The sequence below is a fragment of the Pteronotus mesoamericanus genome, unplaced genomic scaffold (assembly GCF_021234165.1).
Source record: "Pteronotus mesoamericanus isolate MK-2021 breed Mesoamerican mustached bat unplaced genomic scaffold, CSHL_Meso_final scaffold_125, whole genome shotgun sequence".
In the NCBI taxonomy this organism is placed as follows: Eukaryota; Metazoa; Chordata; class Mammalia; order Chiroptera; family Mormoopidae; genus Pteronotus; species Pteronotus mesoamericanus.
In genome coordinates this window covers 3970903-3991397 of record NW_026555304.1, presented here as the reverse complement: position 1 = coordinate 3991397, position 20495 = coordinate 3970903, and the positions used below count along the sequence as shown (strand labels likewise).

At 52.9% G+C, this 20495-nt stretch overlaps 1 protein-coding gene across 2 annotated transcripts; it reads left to right on the top strand.

Annotated features, from left to right (window-relative positions):
• The first annotated feature begins 643 nt into the window (after nucleotides 1-643).
• Nucleotides 644-17801, top strand: NINJ1 (ninjurin 1). Of its 2 annotated transcripts, none has more exons than XM_054588022.1 (4): nucleotides 644-784; nucleotides 8175-8400; nucleotides 9163-9324; nucleotides 17614-17801. In XM_054588022.1, exons 1-3 carry the CDS (start codon nucleotides 710-712, stop codon nucleotides 9315-9317), a joined length of 456 nt encoding a protein of 151 aa, XP_054443997.1. In that variant the 5' UTR covers nucleotides 644-709; the 3' UTR covers nucleotides 9318-9324; nucleotides 17614-17801. The 2 variants fall into 2 exon arrangements, with proteins under 2 accessions (XP_054443997.1, XP_054443996.1); XM_054588021.1 differs by lacking the exon at nucleotides 17614-17801 and adding an exon at nucleotides 10278-10782.
• The last annotated feature ends 2694 nt before the right edge of the window (nucleotides 17802-20495 follow it).

Genomic DNA, 20495 nt, shown 5'->3' with positions numbered 1-20495 from the left:
CCACCCCGCAGCCTTTGAGGCCCAAGTTCTAGAAAACAAGAGTCAACTGACCTAGGGCTGGAGGAGCCAAGGGCTCTGGCTGCCCCCACCCGCTGAACAGGGACAGAGCACCACCCCAGGAGAAAGGGGTCCCGCCTCCCGCCTGGGGACACCAAGGCTGTTCCGTGGAGCAGGGGACAGTGCGCGGAGGCCTTCGTGCTGCCTTTCCCGAGGAGGGGAAGGTCAAGGCTCAGAGGCTGGAGACCCAGAGTCAGGGAACACGGATGAGCTCGTTGACGCACTGCGTGCTGAGCAGGCCCCCAGAGTTTGCCCGGGCAGTGGCGCCTTCCTTCCTTCACGGGGCTCTCGGTGTTTTGCTAAGTGGCCAGGATCTTGGCCTCATTTTATGGATTAAAAGTGTCCATGACAGGGGCGCGGAGGGGGACCTGCCTACCCCAAGACCACCTGAGGCCGAAGCTTGAGGAGCCAGGACGCAGCGTGGAATCCTCACCAAAAGAGGGTGGAGTCGATAGCGTCCCCAGAGCTGGGCCTCCTGGGCCCAGGCCCTACGGGATGGGGGCGGAGCCCAGGACTACTGCGCTGGGTCTGGCGGGCTGGGGCGGGCTGGGGCGGTCCCGGGGAGGGCCTGGGCGGGCACGCACCCGGGTAGCCGCGGCAGAGGAAGGGATAGCGTTCTGGCTCGGAGCGAGGCGGCCCCGGAGGCCGCACCATGGACTCGCTCCCCGAGGAGTACGAGCTCAATGGCGACCTGCGCCCAGAATCGCCCCGCTCCCCGGACTCCTCGGTAAGCCCCCGCCCCTGCGCCTCTGTGCGATCGTGGTGGGTGCCCGCCCTTTACCGCTATGGGCTTCGCGCCCGAGGTTCCCGGGCACGTTTGGGCGCCGGCCAGCTGCGCGCCAGGTCCGCACTGTGGCATGGCGGGGATCGCCTCGCCCAGCGCGCCCTGCGTCTTACCCGCGCCCTCAGGAGCCTGAATGGTGGCCTCGGGACTCCAACCACTCCGGCAAGTGAGCGGGGAAGCGGGGCTGGCGGGATGCCAGCTGGGCTGGGCCAGGTGGTGCTCACACCTCCCCCACCTGGCCTCCCCGACACCACCCTCTCATTTCCAGTCGCCGCATATCCTCCCACTACGCGCACGGGGTAGGCAGGGAGTAACCCAGCCTCCGGGCCCTAGGCCAGCAGCGGGCAGACAGTTACGTCACCCAGGGCGTCCACAGCGACCGCAGTCTGGTGCGTGCCTTGATGGGGAACTTGGGGCCACTATGGACCCGCTCCTCTCTCCTCCCGTAGCCCCCTGCTACCTGTGTATCGTCTGCCCTGCCGATCAAGGAGTGCGGTGGGCACCAGGCAAGCACTGGCAGTGGTCCTGCCCCCACATTAGAGCCGGTGCCTTCCCGTCCCTGGGTCCCCTCCTGCTTCTGGGCAGGGCCTGAGAGGTGGTCTGCCACTTCAGGGGCCTAGTAGCAGCACTTCCCCAGCGCCTGTTTGTGAAACCGTCCTGGGCTCAGCCCTCTGGTTGGTTGACTTTGGACATTCTTTCAGTTTCTGACCTCCTGGGGATGGGGGCAGGGCCAGTGGTGTCTCAGCAGTGTGAACCTGACTGGGGCAGAGATGACAATGCCCAGGTGTGGGTGACCAGACAGGCTATGTTGGGGCTGGAGAAAAGGAGAGGATCATGTGGGGCAAGTGAGGTCCCAGATGGCCTGGATGACCCTCCCGTGAGCCCACACAATAATTGTCTTCATCCTTCTCCACAGTAAGTCATTCCATGGCCCAGCCACCTTGCTGGCCCTTCAGTAAAGACTGACAGCCCTGCGGTGGCCCAGGATGTTTGTTCTGGGTTAAAGATGAGGCAACTGAGGACGAGAGGAGTCCACATGTGGCTCTGCACTGGTGTGTGAACACTTTGGAGCAGAGGGCTGGGTGTGCTTGGGGAGGCTGCTTCCCCTCACTGGGCCTCCTGTCCATGGTCTGAAAAGGAAGAACAAATGACCACTGCCTGCCTTCAGGGAGCAGGGGAAGCAGGTCAGATAACAAACAGGACAGATTGGTTGGAAGTAGGTTTGAACAGGAGGGATCCTACTAACCTCTCAGCCTTGGCTGCTCCTTTCACTCTAAACCTGCTCTGCTCACCTCATCTGGGGAGCAGTGCATTGGCTTTGGGATGGAGTCAGGGGGACACTGCACCCCACAAGAAGAGCAGATAGAGAAGCCCCTGCCAAAGTGCTGAACTCCCAGGGGCTGGACGTGATACCTGCGGGAGTGTAACATTGGCACTGGGCCTTGGACAACTGGAGTAGGGTGCAGGTGTGGCCTTCCACCATGTAGGGAAGGGCATCTCAGGCAGAGGGAACAGGGAGAGAAAGGCCCAGACGCTGGACCACCCAGCACATTGGGACTGGAGAGGAGGTATGATAGGAGGTCAGCCCCTGCTGGGAGCCTGTATGAGAGTAAACACATTTGTCCGGTGGTCTTCAGTCACAGGCAGGGAGGCACCTGGGGGGTGGCCAGCCTCAAGGCCACTCGGCTTATCCAGGCTTCTCCCAGCACTGTGCCCCAGCCTCTTCTTTTCCCTTCCCACCCTCAGGACCTGCCTTATTGTGCTCAAGGCACATGACTCTATGCCTCAGTTTCTCCATCTGTGAAATGGGGTAGTAGCAGTACATCCCTCAGAGGTCGTTAAGAGAACTAAAGGAGCTAATGTGTGAAGTGCCACACCTCGCCGTGCCCACTGTGTCATCCTTGCCTGCCACATGGACCCTCTCCTGGTGATGATGCCTGGCAGCACCTTCACCAGGCAGGATCCCTGGACGTGCATCGCCCTACTCTACATCTCTCCTGGCTCTTCTTAGGCCTTCTTTCCAGGTGGCCCTGCCAGAATCTGAGCCTCAGTCACCTGCCTGGGCGGGGCAGGGGGGCGGGGAGTGGGGCGCAGAGAAAGGCTTGCTGAGAGGAGGGATCACCCAGGGTGTCTTCAGGGAATTCGGGATGGTGGGAGGGTGGTCTGTGTCCCCAGTGTGCCCCTGACCATGACTGGAAGGCCTAGACTTACCATGCAGCCCATGGGAAAGTGAAGGCCCGATCCAGCCTCAGTTTTCTCTTCTGTGCAGTGGGGCGGTCTGGCTCACCTCCCCAGGTGGCCGGGTGTACAGAGGAGTCACACGTGTAACCAATGGTGAGACAAGCCCTGCTGGGCTTAGGCAGTGGGGAGATCCGCAGATGTTCCCAAGCTCCCATGGCCCTCACGTAGGCCCATCTGTCCCGGGTCCCCCTGGGAGTAAGATGGTGTCTTTGTTAAGTCAGCTCACTTGTGCTGCTGGAAGCATGAATGGTGTCAATTTTATTGTGAAAGTGGCTCACAGCTGTGTCATGCCCTGGGTGGCTTGGTTTGGAAGTAGCTGTGTTAGACCCTGCAGCAGATGCTGGGATTGTAGCCAGCTGAGGACACAGCGGGGAGGTGGTGGGACAATGTAGGAACAAGGCTCCAGAGGCCACATCTGGGCCATGCACAGCCTGAGCTGCTGGGGGAACTTTGCTCTTCTCATTTCTGCTTTCCCAGCAGATCCTCACACTGACAGGGTCCTGGCCAAGTTCTAAAAGGTGACTCTTATGTGGCTGCAGGGTCACTGACGGCCAGTGCTGAGCCCACAGGAAGTGGGTGTGCCCAGCCCATAGCCCAGCTGCCTGCAGAAATGCCCCCCCCAATCCCCCGCCAAACTTCCTGCATGGAGCAGGAGACCTCTTAGCTGGCCAAGTGGGGCCAGTTTGGGGGTGGTGTGGGCCTGTGTGGCCCCAGGCGGGTGCCCCCACACAGCCTGTGCAGTGGGCACAATGGCAGCTTGAGCACTTGTGGGTCAGACAAAAGACACTCAGTCCCTGCCAGAGCCAGTTTGGTTTCCGGTTCCCACCCCAGAGGGAAGGACACCAGAGCCTCCACGTACACTGGTGCTGACCAAGCCCAAGGTGGGGTATCCTGGTGCACAAGGATCTTCAGTGGGCCAGCAGCTGGAGCTGGACACCTAGGACCCCCCAGTGACATTTGACTCACAGAAGCTTGTTCTTTTTCTTCCTTGTTAATTTTGTTTTATGGAGTTATTTAATTAACCAGTACAGTTCATTTGGGAGGCAGTCTTTCAAAGCTGTGAGGGCTGGGTGGCAAGGAGGACTGTTTAGCCGTGCCCCAGCCAGCTGTGCTCTGACCAGCTACCAAGTCTCTGAGCCCCTCATTCAGTTCACTGTCAGTTCAGTTTACAGATGTGAGGAAACTGGGGCACAGGGCAGTCACCCTTGGGTCTATGGTATGGTGGGATACAGGGGTGACAGAGGGGAGGTACCAGTAGCAGCCCCACTTAACTCTTTGCAAGCCAGCTGATGTACCTCATAGATTTGTTGGGGCCTTTGATCTCTCACTCAGCAAACATGAAAATGGATTCTGGGAGGACAGATGGGAATTCCCATGCGGTCTTCCTGTTCCATACTGTACTCAGGATTCGGGGTCCATGGCAGAGTGGAGGTCAGACAGGATTGGAAAGAGTCAGTAACCAAACCCCTCAGACCTGCAGGATCTTAGCGGGCCTCAGCCCTGGCCTGGCCTGGCCTCCCAGGAGAGCAGAGGGTATGAGAGCAGGAGGCTCAGGTCAGGCCAGACAGCCTAGGGCCAGCTGGTGCCCCAGGCAGCCCTTTATCTCTTCCCATCCAAGCCTGGTTTGGACCAGAGCATACTTTATACTGTGACCAGAACTGGGCACCAAGGGTGCCTCAGCCATGGTTCAAATCCAGTCCTAATTCCCCTCCCCCAAACTGGAGGATGCCCAGGAGTATGTTTAGGGCCAAGTGGCCTAGGTCCCTGCAAGCTGCCTGGGAAGAGCAGCCACAAAACCCTCTGTCCACAGAAGGTGGACATGACCGTCAGCTCTTTCTCTCCAAGGCTCCTTCGTGGCTTTTACGGGGGAAAAAATCCAGTAGCCCAGCTCCAGGGACCGCAGTTGACATTTTGGGAAGTTTTCTTGGCCCAAGGAACACATTAACCAGGGCATTTGTTCCCTGTACTGCCCTGGCCAGGGCAGAGATCTCAGTAGGAGGTTACCAGCCGCCCCTGGCAGCTGGATAGCCAGGCCCGCAGGCTCCAGACCTGCAGGATGTGGTTTGAAAAACAGCAGCCTCCTTGGGACTCACCTGTGTAGTGGTCGCCTCCAGGGCCTAGAGCTCTCCCTACAGCCCAGAGCCCCTCCTCAGGGTGAATGTGAGGTTGTAGGACCCTGAGCCTCAGTCTCCCACTTTGTGGAAGGGAAGAATTACACTTCTTTTCAAGGTTAGTGAAGAACTTGGTGGGTGGCGGAGCCTCCCAGAGTGAAGCCCAGAGAGTACAGATGCAGAGACCAAGACCGGCAATGGGGCGGGGCACATTGTCAAGGCCATACAACAAGACTGTCGAGAGCAGAGGGCTTGACTGGGCCCCCGACCGTGGACTGTGCTGCCCTTATCACTGTACAGGTTGAACAGGAAGCAGATGAGCAGGAAGTGCCCTGCACCAAGAGGATTGTGTAGGCCAGGGCTCTGAGGCAGCAGCCAGTATGCCAGAGCCCGTGGGGCACCTGCTCCATGACCCCCTTGCAAACACGGGCAACTGAGGCCTAGAGGGGGCTGGGTGTCCTACATGAGGTCATGTAGCTGGTGCCTGGGCAAGGGGATCTTAGAGTGCTCAGCCCACACAGGGTGACCCCCAACCCTAGCCCCCTCCACGGGACCTGAGGAGACCATGGTGTCAGCCACCAGGGTTTCTGAGCCCCAGGGACTGGGTTCAAATCCTAGTGCATCCCTCACTTGCTATTGGCTTTGGACAAGGGGCTTCAGTTTACCCCCAGTAAGTGGACATGAGGTCAGGGAGTCTCCCTGGAGAGGTTCACCCAGCTGAAGGGCGCCCAGGATAGAGGGCAGCATGGGAACAGGCTCTTCATGCTGGAGACACTGCCACTGGCAGTGTCATTCTGTATTTGAATGTGTACGTAGCCCCATGGTTATAAAATATTTAAATGGTTCAGTAGAGCTCAAAAATGAGGAGGAATTCTTCTTCTTGTCCAGAGGCCACCAAAGTTAGCCTGGGCATGTACACGCACACGTGTGTGTGTTTATGCATGTGTACGTGTGTCTATGTTGTGTATATATGTGAATATTTATATATGTATGCTAATACTTGTGTCCACATGTGTACATCTGTTGCATGTATAGGCTCATGTGTGGTTTTGTGTGTGCATGCTTATATATTTATGTGTGCATGTTGCTTGTACACATGTGGCCATGTGTGTTTACATGCATGCACGTGTGGGTGTGTGTATATACTCATGTATGTGTGTATATGGCCCACAGAACAGAAGGTGGGAGCCCTTTGTAAAGTCTGCACCTGGCTTTTTCTCTGGGGTTAGATACTGAGGTGAGCACTGGGGTAGCTTCGAGTGACGGTACTTAGGCATTTTTGGCTTATGATACATAGGAGCACACACCTACTTCAGGCCAGCACCTTCCAGCCACCCACTGTCAGAGGAGCACACATGTGACTGGGTATGGAGCTAGAGGACAGTCTCATGCTATCAGGGGCACAGGCCCTTGGGCATTGGGCAGCCTATGCTCAGACCCAGGCAGGGGGAGTGACCCTGGTGGTGCAGGGGCCTGGGGAACAGCCACTTGGCTGTGTGTCGAACATCTGAGAGAACTGAGTTGGGGCCTGGGTCTACAGAGGAGGCCTTCCCAATGGGCCTTTGGGTCTAGAATTTTAAACCAAGTGGATTTGCTACTTCAGAGCCGCTCACAAGGGAAAATGGGGCAGGTAGCTGAGCCACCTGTATTCTCTGTGCCCGTCCTCCCTCCCTCCTGGGCCTGTTATTGTAGATTAAATTTAAATTTAAAGACATTGTAAAAGTGAGGCCCACCCTTCTGTAGGTCTATATTTTCCAGGATGCAATTGCCAGCCACACCAAGTGAAGGTGGACTGAGCACCATGCAGCCCCTCCTAGCACCCACCTCCCAGTCCCCATCTTTCATGAGTCTAGAAACAGGACCGCCTGGGTGGCCCCAGGAGGCCACTGCTGACCAGTACCCCAGGAGGCCGCTGTTCCAGCCTGGCAGCTCGGGGGCTCCTGTGGACAAAAAGCCAGGCCCAGGGGCATGAATTTGTCCTGGGGGGTGAGGAGAGGCCCAGTCAGGGGCAGTTTGAAGTCACCTTTGAGGTAGGCTGACCAGGAGGGCACCCAGGAGTGGCAGGAAACCTGCGCTGGGGCAGGGGTGTTCCCAGGGAGACGTGGGGGGGTGGGGTCAGGACTCATTGTTTTATGACCTTGAACATGAGGGCAGAACCCGTGCGGGAGCTCCTCTTGCGGCATGTGTCTGTCACCAGTGCTGCACTGTAAGGGTGGTCTCAGTGAAGTGTTCTTATCACAAATCTGAGTAAATAAAGGGGACAGGAGCAGATGTATAGAGGGCCTGGATGGGTGTCACACATCTACGCTTACCTCCAAATTCTTCAAGTTGTCCACATTAAATATGTACAGCATTTTTATGTCGATCATACCTCAATAAAGCGGTTTAAAATTTTTTAAATAAAAATTAAGGAAGATCTAAGCTCAACTGCAGCATAAAATGCCGAGGAATCTATTATGCTTCTGCTGTGTGCCCTGCTCACCTAGGTGGTGGTTTGGGCAGGGAAGGCTTGCTTCACAGTGGAGCAGGTGTGCAGGGATCCAGGATCCAGTTCCCACCCCGAAAGTCACTTCTGCCTTGGCATCAACCACCCACCCAGACCTGGAGGAAAGGGTAGGCAGGGGTACCAAGGGCAGGGATGTCCAGAAAAAGCTGTCAGACCCCACCGTGACAGGCAGTTACTAGTGGCACTTTCTAGTTTGAAATCAGAGTGTCCTGAGGTTATATTTGTGTTTCCTTTCTCTTCCAGGACTCAATTTCTAGGGACGGTCTTGCAGGAGCTGCACACCCTTTCTGGGTCTCTTGTTCTTTTAATAAGCACTTCTCTCTCAAGCCTCATCTGGGCCCACACCAGCAGGCTATCAGACCCCTATTCCCTGCCCATTTCAGGAGGAGGCCTGGGTGGGACCCTGGGATGGGCTCAAGTGTGCAGCTTCTGCCTCCTCCCTGTGGCCAATCAGCTAACTGCCCCCTCCCCACAGCCATCCCGCTGGGGCAGGAACCAGCCCATCAACGTGAACCATTATGCTAACAAGAAGAGTGTGGCAGAGAGCATGCTGGACATTGCGCTGTTGATGGCCAATGCCTCTCAGCTGAAGGCCGTCATCGACCAGGGCCCCAGCTTCGCCTTCTTTGTCCCACTGGTGGTACTCATCTCCATCTCCCTTGTGCTGCAAATCTGCGTGGGCGTGCTGCTCATCTTCCTGGGTATGTGCTTAGACAGGTGCTCATGCAGAGAGGGCCCTGCAGCCCTGCCTGGCTGGTTCTGCTTGCATACCTCCTGGGACAGGGTGCTTACCACCTGACATTCTCTGAGCATGTCACACTTCACAGAGCTGCATAAGGTGGGGTGGGGACTCCTCACTTGGCCTTGAAGTCCAGGATGTGGCCCCCAGAGAGCCCCGCCATGGCTCTGTCCTTCCAACCCCCCAAGCTGAAACACATCATAAATATACTGAGAGTTGACACGTATTGGGTGCCTACCATGTATGCTCTAGTTCTTACAATGGTCTATAGGGACCAAATGGTGGTCCCAGGACCCCTGTCCCCACAGGTGAAGGTCAGGGCTAGGAGCAGCAAGGGCTCCATGGTTGCCTTGACCTCCTGCTGGTTGTGTGACCTCAGGTAGGCCACTTGACCTCCTGGCCTTGGTTTCCTTGGGTACGTGTGAGGATCACTAGATCACCACACACAGGACACTCAGAAAGATGCTGGCCTGTGTGTGCTCAGCGCATTGTGCCTTGAAATCCAAACCTGGGCCTTGGGTTGGTGCCTCCCACTCTGACCACAGGTGCCAAGCCCCTCTGAGCTCCCATCCAGACAACTTCCCAGGCCAGGCCCATTGTCAGTAGTGCATTAAAGCAGACACGTCTCTCTGATGGACGGAAGTCGGCCCTGCAGCATCGTTTGGCCCCAGTGCTGGACCCATTGCAGGCAGCCTGGGCAGTGTGCACACCTTCTCTCCCACAGTCAGATATGACCTCAACAACCCAGCCAAGCACGCCAAACTGGACTTCCTCAACAACCTGGCCACTGGCCTGGTCTTCATCATCGTCGTGGTCAATATCTTTATTACTGCCTTTGGTGTCCAGAAGCCTGGATTGGACATGGCACCCCAGCAGTAGGGCTCAGGTGAGTTGTGAGGGCCAGCCGGGGCACCCCACCCCACTACAAGCCTGCCCCCAAACCCTGCTGGTCGCTGACGCATGAGCAGGCCTGGGGACTTGGGACCTTTCATACAGAGATCCCTTGACCTTGCGTCTGCTCCTGCTTGGGCTTCGTGGAGTGGGCATCCTGGCTGCACATTCCCACACCACAGTCAGCCCTCATTCTCGCTCACAAAGGCTGAGTACCTGCCAAAGTCACCTCGCTGGGGAGCAGGAGCCACAGGAGGCCAGGTGACTCTCATAACATGCTCAATGAAGCAGCCCCTACCGTGTGGAGCTAGGGCACTCGGACACAGGCACCCTGAATGTCACAAGGGCAGATACAGAAGGCCAGCAAAATTCAACATTCTGCTGAGCTTGACGCCATCAACCAGGCCTTGGGGCACCAGTGTCTCACGTTTGGGATCCTGACGAGGGTTGCACATCACAGATCCATGTGACCTACGGCCCAGTGGTCATGCCTCAGGCCTGCCCCCGAGGAAGGGTGGGTACCACTAACAGACAACTGCCTATCCACCAGGGATATCCCATGGTAAAATGGGAACCCCACGGAACCATTTGGATGCCAGCTTTCCCCCTCATTCATGTCATGACATACAGACCATTAATCGCCCAACGTATGCCCCAAATACACCCTGAGTCTCCCCAAGCATCAGTCCCAAAGCACAATTTCCCTGCCAGCCCCGGCTCTCTGGGATCACCCATCAGAGTGTGCTGGGGTCAGGCCACTAAGTCCTCACAGTGACACAGGAGGGGAAACTGAAGCTTGCCTAGATCAGAATTGGGCCCTTCTGGAGTCAGAGTGGTCCTGACACTTTGTGGACTGGTCACAGGATGCGTCACTAAGGCAGGGTTACCAGGATGGCACCAGGGCCCCACTGGCCTGGGCTGCCCTCACACCTCTCCTCTCCTCTGCAGATGGCCTGGATTGTGTCTGGCCGCAGCCACAGAGACCCCAGAAGCTGCCTCACCGTTGGGGCTCACCTGCCTGCATGTGGCGGTCCCTGAAAACACCAAAGCCAGGACTGGACTAGAGGACACTTGGGCCATTGTGAGGCCCGCTCTGTGCTTGGCTGCTCCTCCTCCTGGAGCAGGGACAGCGAGGTCCAGGGAGGCCCAGAGGGCAGAATTGGAGATCCCCAAGAAGGGTCACAGCCAGCACAGACACGCAGCAGGCCTGAGGACAGGCAGCGAGCAGCCAGGGCTAGCCTCAGTCTCAAGATGTTTCCAGAGGGATGAGGAGATGCCTTCCTCAGCCAATGCACCCCTTGGGAGACCCATGGCCTCTGCCCTTCCTGACCCAGGCCCCACACGTGGCTGTGGGCCCTGTACATACCTTCCACCCGTAGTGACTGGGTAGGATCTGGGGCCTGGGCCCCACTTTTCTAAGCACAATTGACCAATAAAATGGATGATTCTTCTGTGCGGCTTCCAGCACCACTGCCCCTGCCCTAGGCCTGGGCCTAGGTGCACTGCACCCGAGCCCCAGCCTGGGCTGGCCTTCCTCCGCACACGGAATAGCCATGGGGACATTCTAACATCTCCGGGCCTTCTCCAGAACTATGAGCTTGGGCAGCTCCTTGGCGCCTCACATTTCAGGTCAGATATTCAGGCCAAGACCAGGGTTTTGGGTCTCCAGTGCCCAGTGTCATTCATTCATTCATTCATTCATTCATTCATTACTTTGAATGGTTATGAGCACAGGAGAATGGTTTAAAGAGCTCCCAGTAGCCCAGCCCAGAGGCTGCCTGGGAGGGAGTCCCACTGTGGTCATCATTTACTGTATGGGGAACCTGCCCGGAGGTGATACCTCCTATCCACTGGGGCTCCAGAGAGTGACACGTGCTGTGCTGTCAAAAACTTCAGTTGCACCCTCCCAGAAATGGGTTCACTGCCCCTACCATACATGATGACCAGGTCAGAAGACCAGCCTGGACACAACACTGCTGTCTACACAGCAGACTCATCCACATGTCGCCAGGCTTTCCACTAGCTCATTTGTAGCAGAAGAGAACAAAACCCCAAGGTCCCACCCTCTGCTCTGGTTCAGGGGTTCCCGGGTACCTCCTTGGATCTGATTCAGGTGGGGCAGTTTTAAGGCGACTGACTCTGGGTTCCTGTATCAGGGCTGGGGGTGGGCATGGCTGGTCCCCATGTCAACTTTGGGGTCAGAAGCCAGGACTGGACCCTCTGCAGGGGTTAAGGGAAAAGTGGCAGGCAGGATGAGCTTTCAGGGAAGCTGCCCCCATTGGCATCTCCAGACATCACCCCTGCTGTCCTCGGGGCACTTAGCCTGTGACCCCTGACCAGCCCCCCACGAAAAGTTTCAGCACTCTCACCATTTCCTGCAGCCTGCATGCCACCCATCTTCCCTCCATACCCACAGCCGTGACCCACCGCAATGTGGTGCCCAGTACTGCCCTTCAGCCATGCCTAGTGGGCCAAGGAGAGCAGGGCTGGCGCCAGGTAGGCTGAGACCCTGCAGAGACTCCCAACAAGGGCTAGGTGCTTTCTCTGGGGGTTGGCTCATCTTGAGGGTCCTCACCTCACCTGGCTGGAATCCCCAGCTCCCTCCACTTACCCCAGAGGGCTCCAGGACCTGAACCCTCACTCTGCCCCTTATCTCCTCCAATGACTCCTGCTGCCCCACCCCCTCAACTCCTTAAGGTGGCAGCCATGGCCTCAACTGGTACTCTCCAAGAGCCTGGGGTACCTGAGAACACCTGTGGCCTTTGCCCATCCTCCTCCTCTCCCCATCACTTCTTTTCCCCACACCCACCTAAGCCTGGGGTAGCTCTGACACCCTGTTCCCTTAAGATGGTCAGGTCATCCTGCCATCTGGTCTTTGGAGCTGAAAGATCAGCTTGGCACAAAATGATGGATCAACAGAAGTGCTTGTGGGTCAGACATCCGGTCCTGGGCTTTGCTTTAAAATACTCCAGGAATAAGCATAGGAAATGATGAAAGACTGTTGAAAAAGTACTGATGACTACAGAGCTGGCACCACAGGGTCGCTCTGCTCTGGTGAGCGTCTGAATAAAGAGGTTTTTTAAAGGTGAGCCCATGTGGGATGAGGTCCAGGAAGAAGCAAGTGGGCAGTGGGTGGACACATATTTATGGCTGGAGGGGCGGGTGTAAAGCTGTGCAGGGGACCAGGTTCTGGAGTGGTGAGGAGGTTCTCAGACTCATGCCACCTGTCTTGCTGTCACTGTGAGCCCGCCTTACCTTCCCCTCTTGCTTTTGACAGGAAGCAGCAGGTGGTCAGGCTCCCCGCTGTGACTGCCCCCACCCCTGGCCCTTGGCCCAACCTGTCTGGTGTGCCCTGTTGCATCCCCTTTGCCTCTGATTCTAGACCCAGTGTGTCCAGGACAGTGTCTGGGCCCACTCCCCCAGACCCAGCTCTACCTGGGGCCTGGCACAGATGGACTCCACTTGCACCTTGTTCCTGGGGTGGCCTCAAGTGGCCTATGGTGTGACTGGCCAGCAGCTACACCGGAGGAATGCCAGTCTGTGTGCTGGTCTTATGAGTTAGCACCTCAGACACGGCCATAAGATGGCTTGGCTCCTCCTTGAGCCATGACCGGAAGGCTGCCCATAGATAGCCAGAAAGAGACAGCCCCAGATTAGTGGGCCACCAAACCAGACTGGCTTCCATGGGTGCTAGGGACATTGGGGACAGGTGGGGGTGTGCTTCCCGGCCCCAACAGCCCCATCCCAAGGTGCCTCCACCAGGCACACATGATGGCACCTCATCTCCCCACCCACTAGCTCCCAGGTTCGAACTTCAACTGCCACTCTGGCCCACTACACATATATCCTCATGTTGGGCCTTGGAATATGCTGCCACTCTCTGGGGACAAAGCTCAGCCCTTAGGTCCTTCCCATAGGCCCTCCAACTCCCCTCCCCTACTGGTCACTGCCACATGGAGCCACTGGGGTTTACTTGGCTTTTACTACTGAGGGCTGGCCTCACTGACCACCGTGTTCCCCTGGCCATTGTCTGAGGCCCACTCACCCTTGCCATGCTGGCCCAAGACCAGGGCTGCGCCCCAAGAAAGAAGGTTCTGCCCACCAGCCTCCTTAAGAGAAGAGGGGTTCTGCCTGAAATGGAGAAGGAGGGCCCTCATCCATGCCTGAACTTCTACTTAGGGGACCTTGGTCTGGACTAGGTCTCCTGCTGGATGCTACCACCCATGGCCTGTGTCCTTAACACTGTGTCCAGCGTACAGTAGGTGCTCAGTGTCTACAGCATTTGCTCACTCATCCATGTGTGCTGAAGCCTAGTTTGTGTCGGAACAGGGCCAGCCCTCCTGGTATGACGACTCTCAGGAGCTCTTCCTGGGCCCTAACACTTCATTCTGCCCAACTCCCCCAACCCCTGGCCTCCGTGATTCACACTGAAACTCATCTCTGTCCTCCTGGGGGACATCAGAGACCCTGAGAGTGAGCAAGGGGCTTGAGGAGCAGGGAGATGCAAATATGGAGGTGGGGTGATGTTATGGAGGGACACACAGAGAAGGGCATTTGGCGGGGGGGGGGGGGGGGAAGGTTGTCTCAAGAGTGATGCTTGATGCCTGATGACAAGAGGGAGTCTTGGAGAGGGATAAGCCCTGAAAGCTTGTGACCTGGTCCTGGTACTGGTCCTGAGCCTGGGCTGTTCAGGTCGGGGAAGGAGCCACCATGTGTAACTGGAGTGGAGTGCTGAGTGAGACATGGCGGGGCGGGGTGGGGGAGGTGGGATCGTATGCTTAACCTTCTTAATGCTAAAGATAGATGATGATAGATGAATCGACCAAGAAATGATCGATTACTCAATTGATAGGTAATTGATTGATAGATGATAGATGATAAAAGGATAGATATAGGGAGATAAATGAATACTTGGTCAACAGAGAGTAGATAAATAAATAAGAGATGATAGGTGATTGATTGACAGATAGATGATAGATAGATCATGGGCAGATAGGAGTATGGGTGAGGAAGTAGCTATGTACCAGTGAAGACCCAGGCAGGGCCCCTCCATCCCTGGGGAACTGGTGTCCCCTCATGGCTCAGGTCCCCTACATGCATCCCAAGACACCACAGTTTACTCATGCCTAGTTCAAACCCTGGGTGTGTCCCCTAGGTGTGGCTCACTCTATAGGCTTCCCTCTCCTGGCTCTTCATCCTCACCATCCACATTGGAGACTCTGGCCCACTTAACAGGAGCTGAGGACGGATGAGGAAGGACAGGACAGGTCAGGCACTCCTCCTCACCCCCAGGAGGCAACAGCCGGACAGGGTGGAGCCAATGGACTGGGAAGGCGACCATTTGCTTCCACATCTGCCACACTATCCTGCCTGTTTTCCTCCTCCCTCCTTCTGGTGCCTTCCACCTGCCTTTAATTGACTTTTAATTCCTTTTTCCTCATGACATTACTTTTAAAAATCAGGCAGCTAAATATTTTAATGTTTTTCTTCTCTTTCTCAAGGATTTCAGGAGTAAACTAAGTAAGCTGCTGAGTCTGAGTGGCACAAGGCGCTGCCCTAGGGCAGCAGGGCTCCTCCCCAGCCCCCTGCTCTTGGTGTCCTCTCATCTGGGAGGTGAGCTGTCTGCCTCCAGGTGGGATAAAAATCAGGGTCCCAGCTGCCACCTGGCCAGTGCTGAGGGAGGGCCCCCAGTCCCCAAAACGGGTCCCCTTCTTGCCCCTACTACACAGGTGAGCTGACCTAGGCTCCAGTAGGCAGGCCTGGGAGCAGGACAGGCCCACCCAGATTTTCGTCTCCTGAGCCCCCTACAAGTCCGACCCCTCACAGATACTCATTTGTGAAACTGTGGGTCCCAGGGACCATCTGGCAGGGGCTTGTGCAGAAGTTTGGGGGGATACAGAGGAGCATGCTGGGCAGGGTTTCCTCTGAGCCCTGTCTTAAGAGTGCTGACTTGGTGAAAACCCTAAATACCAACCTCAATTCCAGCAGAGTCAGCACCCCCTGCCTGGACCCCATGCCTGCAGAGTCAACACCACCCTCTTGCCAAGGGGAACCCTTTGTTGTGCAAGATGCAGCTGCATTCCAGGCTCTGAAAACAAGAGCTTGTGTCACACACAGCTTGTGACTGTATCTCTCCTGGGCAAGAGTAACTGGGACCCAAACTCCCCCCACTCACAAGCACAGTCATTAATCACATACATGCCCTCCTTTACAGTACCCTGCTTCCAATACCCACACCAACTCCATGCCTAACCAACTCCTCACACTGATGGTCCATGGTCATTGACATCAATTCAACACAAATAGGAATCCCCAATTTGGGGTGCAGTGCAGAAGAAAACTTTAGAGTGCAAACAGCTAAATTATCAAGCATGGCTATGAGGCCCTGGGGTGAGGCAGCCCTAGGGAGGACAGCTCTACTCTGGTTTCCTCTTCCTGTTCTTCTCCACTCTGGTCTGGTGAGATATCTTTGGTGTTCTAACACCAGCCAGGGAAAAGCAGTCTTCAGTTGAAAGGGAAAGTGTAACCAACCCAGAGGCAAGCTGACTTATATAGACATTAAGTCCCCACTTCTGGTCCTTGATTGGTCTGGGTTCATTCAAATGAGGACTCCAAATCCTTGCAGTCTGATTGGTTCAAAAGGCACTGTACTGTTTGGTCAGAATGGAGCCTCTGTGATTAGTCAGTGAGGAAGCTGATGGGAATATTGCTGCACAGCTCTGACTGGATGGAGAAAGCCCCGGTCCAACTGGTTGAAATAGGATTCCAGGAACTCCTTTACAAGGGCTTGCTCTCATATGGCAGAAACAGTGCAGACAGGCAGCTCAGTGTAGAGGCTTCTCCACAAAGTGCAGTTTGTGTGAGAGGCCCCATGTGGAAATGGCTGCTAGGCTCCGTTTTTCAAATTTGAGCCTAGTTAGCCACCAGGAGTCCCTCTTATCAGTTATCTTCTTTCTCAAGTCCACATCCTACTCACACTCTCTCTCACATACCTTCCCTCACAACTTTCACCACCCTTTGCTTCACACACCCTCCTCCACTCTCTCCCTCACACACACCCCCTTACACACCCTCCCTAACTCTTGCCTTCACAACTTCCTTCATACACTCCTTCCCTCATGCCCCTTACCTTACAGCCTCTCTAACATCCCTCACATACCTCCTCTCCACACACCTTTGGTAATGGAAGCTCTCCCCCCACCCCAGGCAACCTCTCTAAGCCTTTGCTCAGCTTTGGAGATGGGAAAGGCATCCCAACACTGTGGTAGCCATGATGAGGAACTACAGTCATGGGTCCCTTAAGGACAGGGATACATTCTAGGAAATACCTCATTAGGTGATTTCATCATTGTGTGAACATCACACAGTACATTTACACAAATTTGGACAGTACGGCCTGCTACACACCTAGGCTATATGGTATAGCCTATTGCTCCTGGGCTACATACCTGAACAGCATGTCATTATACTGAATACTGTAGGCAACTATAATACAATCGTAAGTACTTGTGTATGTGAATATAGAAAAGGTACAGTAAAAATATGGTACACCTGTGCAGGGCACTTGCCATGAATGGCGTTGTCATGGGTGAGCAACTCCATTCATGGCATGGTAAGTGAATGTGTGTCCATTACTGTATACTTTATAAACATTGTACACCTAGACTATACTAAGTTTATAAAACTATTTTTCTTCAACAATAAATTAACTTTAGCTTACCATAACTTTACTTGAAAAAAAATTTTTTAAATCCTCACAAGAGTATACCTTTTTCATTACTTTTAGACAGAGGGAGAGAAGGAAACATGGTGAGAGAGAAGCATCAATTGGTTGCCTCCTGTATGCACCTGGGCCAGGGATTGAATCTGTAACCTAGCTGTGTGCCCTAACAAGGAATCAAACCCACAACCCTTTGTTACAGTATGACGTTCCAACCAAGTGACACTGACCAGGGCTACTTTATAAACTTAAAAAATTTTTGACTCTTTTTAGCTTAAAACACAAACACATCGATCTGGCTGGTGTGGCCCAGTGGACTGAGTGCCGGCCTGCAAAACAAAGGATCTCTGGTTGGATTCCCAGTCTCAGCACATGTCTGAATTGCAGGCCAGGTCTCCAGTAGGGGGAGCATGGGAGGCAACCATGCATTGATGTTTCTCTCCCTCTTTCCTCTCTAAAAATAAATAAATGAAATCTTTTAAAACCACACACACACAAACACATTGCACAGCTATACAAACTGTTTCTTTTTTTTTTAATTTTAACCTAATTTTTTTATTTTAGAGAGAGGGAAGATGAAGGAAAAGAGGGAAACACTGATGTGAGAGAAAAACGTCAATTGGCTGCCTTCAGTGCCCGCCCCAACTGGGGACCAAACCTGTATCCTGACCTCAAAAAGCGACCTTTCAAGTTTGTGGGATGATGCCCTACAAGCAGTCACACCGGCTGGGGCCATTTTCTTTCTTTATATCCTTATTCTATCAGCTTTTGTCTATTAAAAAATTTTTAAGTTTTACTTTTTAAACTTTTTTTTTGCTAAAAACTAAGACATAAACACATGCACTAGCCTAGGCCTACCCAGGGTCAGGATCATCAATGTTACAGTCTTTCCCCTCCTTGTCCCACTGGAGGGTCTTCAGGGGCAATAGCACACACAGGGCTGTAATATTCTATGATAGCGATCCTCCTTCTGGAACACTTCCTGAAGGACCTGCCTGAGGCTCTTCTAGAGGAGGTTTCACTCTTCAGAAATATGTTGGTGGTGGTTTGCTTGGTTTCTTTTTTTCATCAAATATTTGCTTATAAGCAGGTAATATATTATGTACATTCCTCTCTATTAATGAAAAACCTTTCATTTTTGGGGTCTATATTTTCAAACTCTTTAAGGAACATGTTGAGTTCTGAGAAAGCTTCTAAACTCTATTTTATTATTTTATCTTATTTATTTTACTTTAATGCTCACTGGAAGACATGCTTATTGATTTTAGAGAGATGGAAAGGGAGGGAGGGGAAGGAGAGAAACATCAATGTGAGAGTGAAACTTTGTTGCCTCTTATACTCTCCCTGACCAGAGACCAAACCTACAACCTAGGCATGTGCCCTGACCAGGGATCAAACCTGCAACCATTCAGTTTACAGGACAACACTCCAACCAACTGAACCACACTGGCCAGAGCTCTTCTTAACTCTTCATTGTGAATTTTCTTTTTTTTCTTTTCTTTTCCTGCAGTTTCCTTTTCTCTGGTCTCTTCTTCAGCTATGTGTTCCTATTTCAATTCCAACAACTCTTTATTAGTCAATTCCTCAGGAACCACTGCTTGGAGTTCCTCGATGTCACTCTCATCAACACCGAGGTTAATGTTGATTTTTGCAACTTTCTTATCCTTGGCAAACCGTTTGAAGCCATGAATGAACCTCTTGAATGCCTTCGTCTAGATGACACTCTTACACTCCTTGGTGACATCACCCCAAGTAAAGTTCTTGATGTTGTCAGAGATGCTGTAATCTTCCCAGAATTGCATCAGTGTCTTCCTCAGTTGCAGCAATAGACAGGGCTAGCAGTATGCTTTAAAAGCTGCTACAACTCTATGATCCATTGGTTGAATTGAAGAGGTGGTATCTGGAGGGATAAACACCACTTTGATATTGGTATGAAGATCACCAACAAAAAGGATGTTCAGGAGCATTATCAACAACAAACAAAATCTTGCAAACTATGTTGTTCTCCAAACAGTACTTCTCCATTTTACTGGCATAGCAGTTCAGGAGGACACCTTGAAAGATGAGCTGGGTCTTCGTGACTTCTTATTGCTCCTATAGTAACACACTAGCAGTGTGTGCTTATTGACGTGCTTGAAGGCCCTGGGGTTCTCACTGTGCCAGATTACAAAGGGCTTTATATAGCACGAAAAATGCAACATTGCCAAGCAAGACTGTTATCCTGTCTTTAAAAGCCTTAAAACCTGGTATTGACTTGGCCTCCTTATAAATGAAAGTCCTTTTAGGCATTCATTTACAAAATATGGATGTTTCATTTATATTGAATATTTTCTCTGGCAAGTAATTTTCCTCCACAATCATCTTATACAGTTTCAGCTGCCTTCACATCAGCACCCACAGACTACCACTCATTGTCACATTATGTAATGAATAATGATTCTTGAATTGTTTAAACCTCCCAGAGCTAGTAGTAAACTCAACAACATAGTTGGTCCAGCCTTATCTTTCAATATCGTGAACTTTTTCCTCTGGCTGTGATCATCACAGTGTGGAAAGGGATGGGCTTCTGTGTCTAGCCTTCAATTGAGGTCATTAGAAGTTTCTCCATGTGTGACGTAGCCTCTTCTTAAACTTCTGTTAGTCTTTGTTTCCTTCAATGAAACAGATACTGTAACAGCTTCTGTCACTTTTTTCTTTTTCATAAAGATCATAGCTGCAGTGGAATGGGACATGCCTGACTGGTGAGCAATAACCATCATTGACTTTCCATGTTCCTGTTTGTTATCACTTTTAATTTTATTTTCAGGTCAGTCACTCAATATGGTATCTCACTGACAGCATTAGCAATGGATTGTGTGTGCTTAGTAGCCACGATGAACAAAACAACACAAGATTAAATCATGCACAAGAGAAAATGAAGCAATCAAGAGCCTCGGTGAACATGAGACGTATGAGGCTGTTGCCAGTTTAACTTGGCAAATTGTTTTATAGCAAACTTTTTCTTGTATAAGCAGAAAGAGTATCCTCTAAAATAATGATAAGAAGTATAATAAATATATAAATCATAACAGTCATTTGTTATCATTATCAAATGCTATGTACTGTATATAATTGTATGTGCTGTAGTTTTATATGACTGACAGCACAGGTTTGTTTACACCAGCATCACCATGAACATGTGAGTAATGTGTGGCACTATGATGTTACAACAGCTCTGACATCACCAGAGGACAGGAATTTTGCAGCTCAATTATAATCTTATGAGACCACTGTTGTATATGTGGTTTATTGTTAACTGAAATGTCATTATGTGGCACAACTCCATTCTTACTAGAATGTTAAGAAGGGCTTCCTGAAGAAGGAGGCATTTTCTCCAAAGCCTGAAGTGTGAGCAGACAGGGGGTTAGTAAGGAGTGTTACAGCCAAAAGGGAACAGCATGTTCAAA